Here is a 16,092-nt window from a genome sequence, read left to right as displayed (position 1 = left end):
TATAGCAATATGCAGCATGAAAGAGGTAATGGCAGTGAAGAAGCACCACATATTTTCCCAGCTTCTAGAGTGAGGAGGAATAAATGTAAGGCCTATTTCTTAGGATTTCATTTCCAATCTCTTCTAGTCTGCATGAACCAAGCTTTTATTTTTTTAAAAGTAAAATTAGAGTCATTTCCTCATTAATAAATTAAAAGAGGGTGGGGACGAGAACATGGCTTTATTCTTCATCTCAGCTGAAAAATCAATTTGGCTTTAGTCTTAATACGTTTTTGGATTTCAGCATGTATCATCCTGGAATATCTTCCCCTTTTTTGGCTCCATGAATAGTTCAGTTTAGCTTTACAAACTAAATGTTTTGTGCCATATTTTTTGGAGAAGAAAAAGAAGGTAGGTAATGTTCACCTGTTTTCGACATTACGTAACAACAACAAAAACCCTCCTGTGTTTAATTTTTTTTGTCTTGAAGGTGAGGGACAATATCCAACTGTCATGGAAACTGGATGATTTTGGGACAAGATGAAGCTTCTTCTGCTCTATTAGGACTCCCTCCTAGGTCCTGATACAAGGAAGTAGGATGACAGAGGGTCTAGATTCTATATCACCCACCAACATGGATCAGGCACTGCAGAGGATCTAGGACAGTATTTCTCAACCTTGGCAACTTGAAGATGTCCGGACTTCAACTCCCAGAATTCCCCAGCCAGCATTCGCTGGCTGGGGAATTCTGGGAGTTGAAGTCCGGACATCTTCAAGTTGCTAAGGTTGAGAAACACTGATCTAGGGCAATGATGGCAAACCTTTTCGGCACTGAGTGGCCAAACTGGTATGTACGGGCACTGGAAACCTAAAACCAGATGCCCACACACCGGCCACCTGGTCTTTGAGTTTCCGGCGTGCACAAGTGCACCAGCCAGCTGGTCTTCGTGTGCTGGAGTGCTGGAAACTGGAAGAACAAGTGGCTGGCATGTGCATATACACTGGCTATTTGGCTTTTTGGTTTCTGGTGCTCCGGCATGTGCAACATGCATGCACTTGCCGGAAACCAGAAGAGCAGCTGCCGATGCTACGCATGCCCACAAAGAGGGCTCTGCATGCAACCTCTGGCACATGTGCCATGAGTTTGCCATCATAGATCTAAGGGTAAATAAGGGCCTCCTGTTAAAACAGGAGAGGAGACCCTTTTTGGCTTTTATTGTACTAGGATTCCTCACCCTCCAATTAGGTTTTGAAGATATCTAAATCCACTACTTTAGTCATTAACTGAATTTGCATTGATGTTAGCCCATGTAACAAGAGCAGCTGGTAGATGTTCTTGCTACTGTCAGAGAAATCCATATATATCTCTACCATTTTTTGCCCCATAACAATAGTAAATCACAGTATTCATGCTACTCACTCACTAAGCCATTGTTGATGAGAACTACAGATTGGCAATTATAATCATATGACGATTTAATTTGTATCACCTCTTAGGCTGAAGGACAACAGTACATTAAAAATACTATCAATGGAATGCCGCCAACTATGGCCTGTAAATCAAAATTATAGTCTAGCCTAGTATATACACTCACCTACACTAGATTCTTCAATAGTCAATGGTTATGGATTAATTTACTATGTGAATTCACACTGATTGCCAATGTGTAATATGGCATTTCCTGGTATGGTTCTTATCTCTTTAGCAATTTCAAAGCTGGTTAACATTCAACAACTGAAGCACTACTCTTTGGTAGTGGGAGCTTCAGTAACGGACTTTTAAATAAAGTTATTATTTTACTAACAACATTTGGTTTCATCTAACAACACCTGGAACTTTTTATTCTCACTTTCACCCTCAAAGTCTATCAGTTAACCCACACAACAATGCACAGGATCCTCAAAGTCACTTGGCAAGTGAACAAATAAAGTGAAGACACCTTCAAGAAAACCTATTTGCTGATACTGATTAATATGTTGGAGTGTTGTATTTCCTGATACATATCAATATAAACTTTGAGTCGCTGCACCTAAGAGCAACAAATAGAAGTAACTGATATGTTTCTGGCTGACTACCTGATGAAACACACTCAAGATACAGTCCTTAATGGAATTACGTCTACATAGAGGGAAGTATGCAGTGGAGTACTTTAGGGTTCTTTCTACCATTCTATCTCCACATATGCAGTAGAGTATCTTAGGGTTCTTTCTCATGATTTAAATGAGGGGATAGAAGGGGAACTCATCAAATTTGCAGTTGACATCAAACTAGGAAGAAAGGCCAACACTTTAGAAGATAGGCTCAAGATCCAGAAAGATCTCGACAGACTTGAACACCAGGTCTTATCCAACAAAATGCAATTCAATGACAAGAAAAGCAAGAAAAACCAAATGCATAAGTATAGAATAGGTGGTAGCTGGGTCAACAGTAGTATCTGTGAGAGGGATCTAGGAGTCGTAGTGGAGAATCACTTATATATGAGCCGGGAGTATTCTGCAACTTCCAGAAAAGTCAGTGCAGTCCTAAACTGCATCAACAGAGAAATAGTATGAAGATAATAAGTATTAGTACTGCCATATACTGATTTGGTAGGACCACACTTGGATTAGTGCATCAATTCTGGTAAACATGATACAAAAAGATGTTTTAAGAGATTAAACAGCCGTTTGTCTGAAATGGTATAAGGTCTCCTGTATGAACAGGTGGTTGGGCTAAAGGACCTACAATATCTTATATTCTGTTTCAGTTGCAAGAATAATACTGAACTATTTTTAATCTCTCTGTGCTGGATGAAATAGTTAACTAACTAATTTAAGTTCGCCACTTCTGGGCTATAAAAATCAGATGAACTCTAAATGAAGTTTTTTTCTGTTTTGCTTTGCTGCCATCTAGACTCGTGTGGATTTTTTTGGATAGAGATACAGTAGCCCTAACTAGTTTCTCATTTTTTTTAAGTAAAAGGTTTGTTCAGGCTTGTTCTATCATTATAGAAGGCAGAAACGCATACAGTACCAGGATATTGAGGGACTGCTCCCTTGTCTCAGCATGAATCCTCACTCTTCAGCCCCAGATTCAACAAAACTAGACACTAATGTAAGGAACTTTGGTGACGTAAGACACTATTCCATAAATCTAAACTAAGAAATATAAAAAATAAGAGAGGACCAACTAAGGCTGAACAGTATTTTTAACTGTGGGAATTGTTCTCCTCAAGTTTAGATTTTTAAAAAAGCAGTTAAGTAATATGTTAGACCTAACAATTGATGGCATATAATCAATCAATCAATCAATCAATCAAGAGTGAACCAGGATTTGTCACTGATTAGATTACCCAGTTCTTATAAAGTAACTTTCCTTACTTGCAAATTTCTGTGTGAAGCAGATTTTGCCTTGTGGATTTGATAAGTATCCAGTGACCATTCCACTGTACTTCTTGAATATAGGGATTTTTGAAATATCTCTGTACATTTCAAAAAAGGATATATGTTCTCTGAATACAATACATCTTTCTGCTGTCTTATGTAAGGAGTTTCTAATCTCAGTAGAATTTCCTTTAAAAACCTTCACAGAAGAAACTACTTCTGGGACAAGTAGCATACATTACAAAATGAGAATAAGCTGAAACTATGATTCTGTTGAATAACTAATGCCAGAACCTATCAGTCATTACTTTCTTAAAGCACATGATGGGCACAGTAACATCATGACTATAATTTTCCCTGCTCTAAGATGTCAAGAAATCTACTTACAATCTACTTATCAGTAAGTAGATAAGATTTTCTGTACCCACAGCATGGCTGGGCAAGAATCGAGGGGTTAGGACTTGGGAGCATATCAGGGAGTCATAACAATTCAACTGGCAACTTGATGACACCAACTGGACCAAATGAGTCCATTTTTTGTGTGTTTTTTGGTATGAAAAAGTTAAGAGTTGGGAATGAGAGCATGTGGTGTTTCAAAGACAAAGTGTTCCCATTCTCTTTCTCCCCCATTCTTCAGAATAAATCATTTTCATAGAACCTTTTAGACATTTTATAGCACTGGCTGGCTACCTATGCATGGAATTTAATACATCTAGAAGTAAAATATATGGGGAAGTCTTTTCTTTGGTCCACTGATTTCCTGGGAAACATTCAGGCAAAAGTGCTCCATTCCAAATGACTCCTTAGAGACAACCTTTCATTTTGTACTGGAATGAAAAGAATGTTCTAAAACATATGAATTTTAATGCATTTGAAAGGATCCCAAATATTTGGAATAAATGTTATTTCATATTTCACTATGGTCTTGATAATGAATCTGCTCCACCAAATGTTGCCAAGGAAAGAAAAAAAAGTCTAATCATATAGAGCCTGGTAGAGAACATAGCAAAATTTTCAATTTACATGAAAATGTAGTTTGTCTATTTTTGGCATAATGTATTTTCAAAATTTAGTCAATTGCAGTTTACTCAAAAATATGATGAAACAAGCTTTGGTTTAACACCCTGTGGGATTTAGTCTTTTGTTTCAGGATTCCGTTTTGCAGAGCAAATTCTTTGTCACTTTTGAACACGCCTTCCCAGAATCATTCTTATGGATTTTATTCTTTTTTTTTTTTGGTTTAACATTTTTATTGAGTTATAAGATATAGTAAAATACAAAATACAAAAGTAAATAGAAAAGAAGTGGGAAGGAGATGAGGAAGAAAAGGGAGGATAAATGTAAGGAGAAGGAGAAGTAAGGAGAAGTGAGAAAGATAAGAAAAAGACAAGAAAAAGAAACATTGAATTCCAACTCTCTGTTGCAGGAAAATAAGGCGTTAACATCAAATCACAACTTTTTGCTTTTTTGTAATAATATGAATCAGCAATTTCTGTAAAGATCTATCAATCTACTTGGTAAAACCCAAAATCAAAGTTTCATTCTTTTCCAGTTCCAGCATGAAGTTCTGAAGCCGTCTCCAAGTGGAAACAAAAGTACTTCTATTTAAACAAAGTAGTCATTTTTGCCATTTCAGCCAACTCCATCAACTTCTGCAATTATTGGTCTATAGTAGGAATTGTGTGGAAGGAAGTGTCCTTTCATTATGGGTTTTATTCTTGAAAACTGAACTAGGATTTGAATTTGCATCAAATTAATTTTATCAGGTTAAATCTGAACGTAATATTTGTAGATGGCAGGACTCGCTGAAGTGGGCTGATCTTAGAAGATATGTTATGTCCCTGTTGAACTTCTCCCATGGTTTTCAGAACTGTTAATTAGGAGAGGATGGGAAAGGAAAATAATAACTGCCATAACCATATCAAAGATGATTTCATGGATGCAGTGATAAGAAATAAAGTTTGATTCAAAGATGTTCCTATCTTTTTATAGCTTGGAAGGAAAGAAAGATTGATAGGGGGGGACATAGATGGACCTCTCCCTCCCCAAAATCAACTGAACCCTCAGTATTGGAGGCTTTACTTTTACAGTATGTGATTTCCAGACAATCTTGGAAAAGATAAACAAATGCCAAAAAAACAGGACCTAACTCCTTGTAAAATTCCATCTGGCAGGGGAAGCCTACTGTCCTGAATGACTCCTCAGGATTTGATTTTCTTGAGCTTCTATTTTTTTCCATCCATTACTTGGATTACCAGGTCACCACTTGGTTTTAACTCTTTCACTGTCTAAATTTCTTGAAATGTAATGGTTTACTCAGGTAGATTTCCATTTAGAGAATCAGGATGATCTTTTAAATGATACATCAAATCAATTAAAATATGAAGGTTCTCCCTCAATGACCAACAGTGAAAGCTTCTAAAATTATGGGTCTGATTTCTCATCTGAGATCAGAAAAAGCTCCTGGGGATGATTTATGCTTGCCTGATTTAGTTGCAATCTATTCTCTATTTTCTGATTGTGGTGACCTGCAGACAACACCACATCTGTATACCTGTACTTTGTGTCCTGATCTGTGTACAGTAGAGGACCATGGCAGCACAACAGAACACAATATTGCTAGTTTCTGGGCAAGATCTGTTTAAGTTGTACATTATTTTAATCTTGTGTTTTATATTTTAAATTTTATGTCATATGGTATGTCTTACTTGAATTGTGATGCTTTATTCTGACATGAATAAACATGATAATCACTTTTGAAGCAGTATGCATCTTATAAACCTAACAGTCCTGACCTAGAGAAAAGCCTTTACTTTAGCTCAAGATGGTGCTCTTCCCTCAGCTTTATTAGAAGAAAGATGCAATAACGGTATATTAGTACTCCCTGTAGTAATGGCTAAGTTGAGTCAATTTAACATATTTTTTTCTATATTGTCAGTTTTATATTTTCTTATTTTCTACCTCTGACTAGGATGTCAGATTGCTCAACCCAATGCTATCGACTGATGGCAACTCCTTTTAACTGTTGGCCAAGTTTGGCAGCAGTATGCAAGATTTGCAAGATACCATCAACCCTAACCCTAACCCTAACCCTAATCCTAACCTTCTTGTTGATATGGAAATGCTGAAGTTAATTTAATTTGTATAGCTACTGTTAAAACATTTTGAAATGTTTATGGTAGATATTTATTTCTTATTTCAAATGGCTTCTTCTTTGAAGACTTCCTTACTATCTAGTATTCTGACGTTTTAAGAGTTATTTTTACTTTCTATGGCTCAGTCGATATTGTCATCTTATGCTGGCTAATAGCTCTAATTTCCATGGCTGATGCCAATTTCAGGTGCAGTTCGCATATTGCTCTGGGGAAATGTTATGTCCCCAACATGTTTATTCAGAGTTGGCTATGTAGGCCTTCTTATCTTTGTGCTGTATTAAAGGAAGAAACTGAAATGCAGCCAATCTTTTTTTCTATCCACATGTTTCTTTGGACAGCTTTCCTTTCATAAGATCCATGGTGGTCTTCCCTTGCAGCAATGTGTTTTCTCTCTGCTGGTCAAGCTGCACATTTTTGTTTCAATTCAAGCTTCTGCAGCTTATTCTCTATCCTCCATTACCTGTCACTCTCTAGTTTCCAAGTTCTCAGGCAACTGAAGTTGGATTTTGTTGAAATTTTCCCTTGGGTCAAACATTCTAATCTTCATGTCCTCACATTTTAAGGGTTGGCATTCTATGTTTTATCTCCCCTTGAAAATATATAATGTAGATGATTACTTCTGTAACTCTGTTATAAATGTTCATCATTCATCAGATTTTAGGAAAGAAAATGCTATAAATCTGATTATGATTCTTTGTATTTTTCTTTTTCACTTAAGTTTGAGAATAGGAGGGATTCCGCTGAACTTTCTAACTTCAAATAAATTAACAGATTAAAAAAAACTTCAGTTAGCTTGAGTTGGTATCAACTGCTGTTCTCCGTAACAGTCTAATCCACCCTGTCCCTGCTGCCATAAAATGAGGCACGATTTAAGTTTGCATATGATATAGTGTCTTGGGCATCAATGATTCAGAATAACAGCGTTGGAAGGGACGTTGGAGGTCTTCTAGTTGAACCCCCCCAGCTCAGGCAAGAAACCCTATACCAGCTTTCCCCCATGACATTGTTGTACTCTGTCCACACCTCCTGGGAAAAGCAGACTAAGTCTGGGTCTACCTAGCTACCTTACTCCAGAGAAATCCACTCTTTGAAATTGGTTTACTAGGAAAGGAATAAGGAAGGAACAATCCAGGGGTGAAATGCTAGCAGTGTGGACTAGTTTGGACTGATTCACCTGAACCGGTAGTAAAAAGTACTACCGGTTCAGGCGAACCGGTATTTCTGACAATCAGCTAGTCAATAATCAACTGTGATGCACAATTTATATTTGCTAGAATCGTTGGATTTCCTGCTTTCTAACTAATCTAAATCACGTGGCACAATGGATTTCGCTTCCTCGCTGTTCTACTTACCTTTGCAGACTCAAAGGCTTCAAAATGTTCCTTTTTAGTGCTGTGCGGGTGCACCTCAGGCATGCATACACAAAGTGCGCCCTAGGTAGCAGACTCACCGAACCGGTAGCAGACTTCAGAGGATTACAATGCTGGAGCAATTCCACTTTTCTGGATAGCCAAATCTGGCAGGATATGCCAAGGGCTAGATTCTTGGGAAAGGCTGTTTTGCCTTTGTGCTGCTTTGTGAAAAGTGTTAGGCCTTTATTTTAGGTAGCAAAGTCAAAGGCATAGAAGAAAATTGAAGAGGCAAAAAAGGAAAAAGGGCTGAAAAACACTTTTCTGGAGGGGTTGATCTCCATCTGCTGTTCCCTCCAGCCCAGGATCTTATATGAGAAGCACTCATCTCTGAATAAACTTACATGACTAAGCTCTTAGTCCATTAAAAATAAAGCACAATCTATACTGCAATTATAATATAACAATAAAACTATTAAAAAACAATAACACATTAAATTAAAATAATCTATACTGCAACTAGCTTCACTGACCCTAATGTGCTATTGCACTAATTAATTCTGCCCTGATGCTGGCTGGTGCTTCAATCTGACTTAGCTAAAGTTCCAGCCAACAAAAGATGAAGGGATAGAGAGGGCTTGGCCCCTGCGCTTGATTGGAACTCCACCCCTGTGATCCTTAGCATTTGATTCACCCTTTTTCTTGCCCATTACTTAGATTAACATGTCATCCGTTTTCTTTAACTTGTTTTGTGTTTGAAGGTTTTAAAATAGATTTTCGCCACATTTACTACAGTACATGCTTCCTTTATCATAAAGTCCAGGTTCAATTTTGGCCATCCTGCTTACTTACCACTTAACTTCCATAAATCCTTTGGCCTTCGGGAACCAATATTCTTCTGTAAGTTGGAGGAATAGTGTAAACTCTGGGGCAGTGATGGCTAACCTTTTTTTTGGACCGAGTGCCCAAAGCACGTGCGAACTGCCAAAATGCAATGTGCATGCAGGCCCATGCATGCACCATGACTCCCCACCGCATGCACCCTGCCCACCTGTGTATGCGCATGTGCCTCACCTCTGCACATGCTTGCACCCTTGCACGTGTCCTGCCCCCTCACATGCATGCATGCCCTCCTGCATGTGCCTTGCATGTGCGACCAGCTGGCCGGCAGGATGTGTGCGTGCATGCACAGCAGAACTGAACTGGGGCGATGGCTTGCGTGCCCACAGAGAGGGCACTGTGTACCACCTGCGGTTTGCCATCCCAGCTCTAGGGTCAGCAACTCAGACATAATTCTTAATAACATACTGTAGATATTCTAATTTGATAAGTAACTTTTGAATATCTAACTCTATGTCGCAGGGTACAATATTGCACAGAAAACTCGAGGCTGTTCTCTATTCTCTGCTTAAAATTAATTTACAAAGGCAGACAACAGCGAAAGCCAATTATAATTGCACGATGTCTTTTCCTTCCTTTCACTATCTTTCTGTCAAGAATTGCTTGTCTCTCCAATCTTGAGTCACTTATGCATTATCCAGTGACGTGCGGTGAGGTTTATGGCTGGTGAGGCACAAAAGAAAGAAAGCGGCTTTTGCCCGCCCCGCCGTTATGTCCGACATAGAGGCGGGATGCCTCTATGTTGGACATAGCAGCGGGGTGGGCAAAAAGAAAGAACGTGGCTTTTGCTCGCCCTGCCTCTATGTCAGACATAGTGGCGGGGTGGGAAAAAGCCGCTTTCTTTCTTTTGCTGCAAAACAAAGAAAGCGGCCGCCCGCCAGCAGAGGCAGGTAAACAACCCGCCTCTGCTGGCAGGGTGCCCTGACACAGAGAAAGAAAGCTGGCGGGCTGCCCCCCTGCCTCTCCTACCCCCTTCCCTCTCTTCTCAAACAAACTCTCTCTCAAATTGAGAGTTTGTTTGAGTGAAGAAACAAACACACGTATATGCACACACACACACACACACACACACACACACAAATTATTTACAATTGCTTACAAATTACATTAATTTTGAATTCCTCCCCCTCACTTCGACCCATATATCTTTTCCAGCTGTTTCACAATCACAGAGGATTTCAACTCTGCTCTTGCCTGCCATCATGAAAATGTAAAAATATAAAAGGCAAAAGGCAAAAGCTGCTGAGGTCAGGCTGGGTTAGCTGCTGCCAGAGTCCCCAATGGATGACTCTGCTTAACTGTTTAAAAAAGCCTCTTAAAAACCGCCCTCTACAGGAGGAGGCAAGAGAACCACATGCCTCATCTACTTAAGGAATTTTTCGGCTTTTAACCCTTGCTTAACTCTGCTCGAGTGATCATAAAGTCAGACTAAATGAGGCACGTAGTTCTCCCACCTCCTCCTGTAGAGGGCACTTTTTAGAGGCTTTTTTAAACAGTTAAGCACTAAGCAGAGTCATCCACTGTGACTCTGGCAGCAACTAGCTCAGCCTTTTTCCTTTTACATTTTTTTTCTTTTCATGATGACAGTGGTGAGGCTCTGCCTCCCCTGCCTCCCCTGACTGCATGTCACTGGCATCATCTATTTACCCTCCTCTAGGTACCCAACACTTTTTCTCACGCTAGTTGGTATAGTTTTATCTCAGTCAAAAAAAAGAAATACCGATCCATCTACAATATGTGCTTAAGTCCTAATTCTTCAATTTGCAGATAGAAAAGACTGATGATAAGATGAAGGGAAAATGTGAGTTCTGGAGAACTGGCAGGAGAAATTTTGAGTAGTTTGGAGAACTGGTAAATACCACCTCTGACTGGCCCCGCCCCCATCTATTCTCTGCCTCCCGAGTCCCAGCTAATCGGGGGAATGGAGATTTTGCAGAATCCTTCCCTTGCCAAGCTCACCAACCCACACCCACCAAGCCATGCCCACCAAACCATACCATGCCTACCAAGACACGCTCACAGAACCGGTAGTAATATTTTTTTTTATCCCATCACTGGTTCACATGTTGCACATATATAGACTTTCAGTTTTAGTTTATCATGATATAAATGTCTACTGTGATTCACAATAAATGTGGTTTGCAGGTAGTTCTCAATTTATAACTATTCATTTAGTAATTGTTCAAAGTTACAATGGCACTGAAAAAAGTGACTGATTTTCACACTTACAGCCATTGTGACATCCCCATGTTCACATGATCAAAATTTGGGCATTGGCAACTGGCATGCTTTTATAACAGTTTTACTGTTCTGGAAACATATGATCACCATTTTAATCTTACCAGATGGTTTCCCACAAGCAAAATCAATGGGGGAAGTCAGCTTCTTTTAATGACCACATGATCCACTTAACAACAGCAGTGATTTGCTTAACAGCTATGCCAAAAAGGTTGTAAAATGAGCAAAACTCACTTAACACTGCCTTGATTAACAATGGAAATTGTAAATTGAAGATTGCCTATATTGAATAAATTTCAATTTGGATCACACATGTAAACAAAACATGGCTTAGCACAGTGTGCAAAACCAACTGAAGGCTGCAATCCCTTCAATTGTCGTAAATCCAATCCATTTCAGTGGCATTTACTTGATATACTAGTAACTTTCAAACATGTTCCAAAAATGTACTCAGAAGTAAGTGCCATTTACTTCTGAGTACATTTTTGGATCATGTTTGAAAGTTACTAGTATATCAATATGACTGGACTTCCATGGCATACTCAACACTAGCGAACATATTTTAAATCTAGCCTGCTGCATGAACATTTATATTTAAATAATGATCCTTTGTGTTGCATAAACCTAGAAAATTGGGTTAACTCAACAAACCATGATGACTCAAGTGTACACAGCCAGATAGAACATCTTTATAGACTTTGTTTGACTGTGGAGATTTTCAATCATCCAGGTCATGTTTTTCCCAAAGGTGCCTTCCAAAAGGCAACTGGACTTTTTTCCTGAAATGAAACAAAGAAGCTTCTTGGATAAGAAGTGAAATGTTTTCAAAGAAAAAAACAAGAAAGTCCAGTTGCCTTTTGGAAAAGCACCTTTGGGACATAGCTTTTTCTATCTATAAAATGGAAAGGGTATTTGTCATGAATGAATAAGTAAGTAAGAGACATTAAAGATGCTAAAAATTCAAATGAATTGACCAGGACTACAAGTTTTGATCATTGTAGGAAATCTATAAGAAAGCACTTTGGATTTATGAAGAATATATTTCTCCATTAATATTGGCCTCTTAAAAGTAAATATTAATGTGACACATTCGCATTATGATTTGGATTTTATTTCATTATAAAGGATAAGGCCTGGAATATGATGGAAAAGAATAACAGCAACGGGATAGATAGAAGAATCAGTTAATTGAATAACTAAGGGTATGATTTACGTATGATTTCCCCCACCTTTCTTTTTAGATAATCTCCTCTAATATGATTAATTACATGTGAAATAATGAAGGGATATCAGTATAAAGTTTTCAAAATTCCCAGGTGGAATGCTTTGAAGGTTTGTTAGTTTTTGAAATACTCTCTCGCTTAAACTATTCATGTCAGAAGGGACGTTCCATGTTTATGTTATCATTTTCAATGAATTAATAATGAGTTAAGTTGACAGGTAAAGGTACACCAGATAATAGTTGAGCTTTTGTACTGGCATCAACTCCTAATGCATCCATAGAAGTTCACCAAGTAATTTTAGGTCATTCTCATTCTCTCCCGCAGGACTTGTGAGGCAAATGGGAGGCAGACGCACAACTTATTTTATTAATTTAATTTGTACCCCACCTTTATTATTTTTACAAATAAACTCAAGGTGGTGAACATTTTGCACACACCTGCCTCCTCATATTGTTCCCACAACAATCCAGTGAGGTGGGTTGGGCTAAGAGAGTGTGACTGGTCCAGAGTCACCCAGCTGACTTTTGACATCTAAGGTGAGATTTGACCTGGTAGACTCCTGCTTTCTAGCCTGCTGCCTTAACCACGAGACCAAACTGGCTCTATATACCTTGAGCAATTCTCTGAAAGGCAAGGCAAAAATATATAGAAGGTTTCCAGTTTTCCACATAATACTCTGCTTCCAAATATAATACTGTAGTGATTAGACTGATGACAGTTAAACTGCAACTTACTGGGAGAGCATTAAGCTCGGCGCCTTACACCGGCGCTGGAAAAGTTTAATTTTGTAGAGAAAAATGGTACATGAAATAAATATTATGAATAAGCCCTTACAGGCTGGTTCGAAGATAATGCTGACGAAGAGAGCATCTGAGCCACCGCAAACTGCTCTTCGATCGCCATCTAGCCTACTTCCCCAGGTATCCCTTGGTAGGTATACGCAGGCGCACCACCGCAGTGGAGCGCGCGTCTGGCTGCTCAGGGCAGCAGGCGGCGGCTGGCGGAGCACACGTGGGCCAGTGGCCAGGCGGCCGGGCGTCTGAGAGCGGAGCAAGTCGTGCGGCTTTGCAGCTTTTACCATGGGTGGCAGCCGGCAGTTTTTCGTGCTGCTTTTCGCGGCTTCTCTTCATCTCTACAACTGCAGCTGGTTCAAGCGTGAGTGTCCCAGGACAAGGCGCATCTGCTTTTAGCTGCATTGCGGCGGTAGCAAGGGTCGGGCCGGGCGGGGAGGAAGAAATGTTGCGATGGGGAAGGGTACGAGCCTCGGGCGTCTCTCCCTAGCGCAGGGGTGACTGCGGCGCATTTGAAGCAGGTGGGGATGCTGCCTTTGCGCCAGCTGGGGGATGCTCCTCAAAGACCTTGTTCCGCTAGGTTGCTGAAGGGACCCGAAATACGGTTGAGGCTTCCCTTGAAGAACGACTGGCTTCCTCCCTCTTCTGTCAAAGAGTTCGGCAAGGAGCCTGATCTCGGGGCGGGTAAATGGGGGGAGGATTCCTGATTGCTGACCGAGTGGGACTCAGGAATGAGGTTGATACATTCTAGTCAAATATTAGGAAAGGCCTGGAGGCTTTTTCAGTATTGCTGCTTCTTCACCTTGTTCTCTCCTGTGCCAATAAAAATTGATAAACGGTGTGCCCTAAATCATTCCAGGGGTGATCTGCAGGAGACCAGGGTTTTATATCAGTTTGCCCTCACTCTCCCTTTTCTTTTACAAGAGATAAAGACCCTTTTTGCAAGACCCTGGTCTCCTGAAAATCATCCCTGGAATGTTGGGGCACACCTTTTATCAGTTTCTATTCGACTCCTGGCCTTTTGCAGCAAGTAACGTCTGTCAAATGCCTGGGGCTATAATTTCCATCACCTGCACTAATCCCAAAATAACTTGGTTTGGTAAAGAGGGCTGTAGATTCTTTATCAGTATTGGTTACAAAGGATCTTTTGAAGTATTAGGCCAATTCTTGAGCCTTGGGTGGCAATTTCCCTTTTCCATCTTCTTCTCATTTCCCCAAATTCTGCAAAATGGTAAACATTATTGGACCATTTCTTTTCTTCCCTTTACCAAGCATCTGTTGACTTTGCATTACTTCACTTTCAAGGGATTTGATGGAAGAAGGAGAGTTCTGTGTCCATTTTTGCAGAAGAGGACTTGATTCTACGCAGTTCAAGCAAATTTTTAGAGTGTGGCAGAAGGATCAGATGGCCACCTACTTGTGTCCTTCATTTACTGTACATTTTGCTTGAACCCCTCACATGTGTTCATCTCTCATTATTCTCTTTCTCTCTCCCTGATAACACCTTGCTGCCTACTTGTTCTGATGTCTCATAGATGAGCAGGAGGGAGGGATGAGAAAAGATTTCCTCATTTTGCTCTCCCACAAGAGCGGAGCCTGCAAGGGCGTGTCAGCCACTCTCTGCAGTGGGAGAGGACAAGGAAAAACAACTAGGGGAAGAGAAGGGAGGGAGGGAGGGAGGGAGCGATGGACAGCATCAGTACTGAATAGCCGAATGGAATTTCAGCCTACTGTTATATTTGTGTTGTTTCACCATGACTGACAGCCAAAAACCCTTGCTTTTACACCAAATTACTTTGGTTTTCTTCCCACTTATTTCTTCAAAAAAGTATTATATGGAGCATGCTTTTTTCTTGTGGAAATCTATACCCTAATGCAATGTAATGACAGACTAAAAAGTGAAGTCTCCTTCAAGTTGAGCTTGACACCTACTGATTGCATGGACACATTTATGTATTTTTCTTGGCAGCAATATGGGAGTGGAACACAGGGCCACTTTCTGGGATTTTAACTTCCCAATCTTGCCTACAGCCTGTTTTTTTCACCACTCCCAACCTAGCTGGCTCCTGGCTTGGCTAGAAGGATGACTTCTTCCCACTTTCCTCTGTAGGTCGCTGTGATTATGAATTGGTTGGCCCTCTCTATGTTTGGAACCTCGGGGCATCCTCTCATTCTAGCATCTTCCGTGCTGCTACATTTGGTCGGATTTATGGTAAGTTCAACAGGCAGAATTCCTGCCCCCCCCCCCAATTCTCTCTAGTTTAACATTTAACTACAGCTAAATTAATTCCATATTACAAATTTCAGAAAGTTCAAAGGATGTTCACAAGCAGAGCATGATGACACATATATGTGCAAAAGTCAAAATCCACATAGGGCTACTGAAGCATGATAATAAGACAAAAATATAGCTTTTTAGGATTGATGGTTTCCAAAAACAATTTCCTAGCAGTTGTTTCCTAGCTACTTTTGTTTGCTTCTTCTGACATTGGGCCTAGCTAAACAAATCAGGGAGCCTCCATCTCTGAATTACAATTTTTTTAGCATTATGTCTAGATTGAGATGTATGGCTATTCTTTTTTTGTGTGTGCCTTCAAATCAATGTGGACTCCTGGCAGCTGCCCGTATAAATCCCTGTTGCTTTTTTTGTCAGGATTTTAGAAGTGGTTTGTTATTGCCTCCTTCCTAGAGGTGAGAGAGAGTGACTGACCCAAGGTCACCCAGCTTGCTTTGTGTCTAAGTCAGGACTAGAACTCATGACCTTCCAGTTTCTAGCCTGATGCCTTAACCACTATACTAAACTGGCTCCATTGTTTTCCTAGAAAGCCTGAATTGGGAACCAAGGACAAATCTTTTGCAAATCTGCCTTGTGAGGAGATGTGAACCTGGCATCATGGTCTGGAATTAATGAAAAACAAGCCATGGATGAAGGTTCTCTGGTTTGGTTAGTTGCGTTGCTTACAGCAGGAGCAGTCAAGCAGAAGATACCAGCATACTTGATCAATCATTACATTGTGATTGCCTGCTATTGACCCAGAGCCTCCAGACAAGAACTGAATCACTTTGTGGCCATGACTCTCTTTTCCAGAACCTG

General features: G+C 40.1%; 2 protein-coding genes across 2 annotated transcripts in view; one reads left to right on the top strand and one right to left on the bottom strand.

Annotated features, from left to right (window-relative positions):
• Positions 1-13,110, bottom strand: part of CCR10 (C-C motif chemokine receptor 10) — a 23,403-nt gene extending 10,293 nt beyond the window's left edge. Inside the window, exon 1 of the mRNA XM_032235904.1 lies at positions 13,042-13,110. Coding sequence (XP_032091795.1) covers positions 13,042-13,110 — 69 coding nt within the window. The remainder of the gene's footprint in view (positions 1-13,041) is intronic.
• Positions 13,111-13,244: 134 nt separating this feature from the next.
• CNTNAP1 (contactin associated protein 1) overlaps positions 13,245-16,092 on the top strand; it is a 48,965-nt gene continuing 46,117 nt past the window's right edge. Inside the window, exons 1-2 of the mRNA XM_032234573.1 lie at positions 13,245-13,362; positions 15,109-15,210. Coding sequence (XP_032090464.1) covers positions 13,287-13,362; positions 15,109-15,210 — 178 coding nt within the window. The 5' untranslated portion in view covers positions 13,245-13,286. The remainder of the gene's footprint in view (positions 13,363-15,108; positions 15,211-16,092) is intronic.

The sequence above is a fragment of the Thamnophis elegans genome, chromosome Z, assembly GCF_009769535.1.
Source record: "Thamnophis elegans isolate rThaEle1 chromosome Z, rThaEle1.pri, whole genome shotgun sequence".
Taxonomy (NCBI): Eukaryota; Metazoa; Chordata; class Lepidosauria; order Squamata; family Colubridae; genus Thamnophis; species Thamnophis elegans.
The sequence above is the reverse complement of the archived record's forward strand: the minus strand, read 5'-3'. Positions and strand labels throughout refer to the sequence as shown.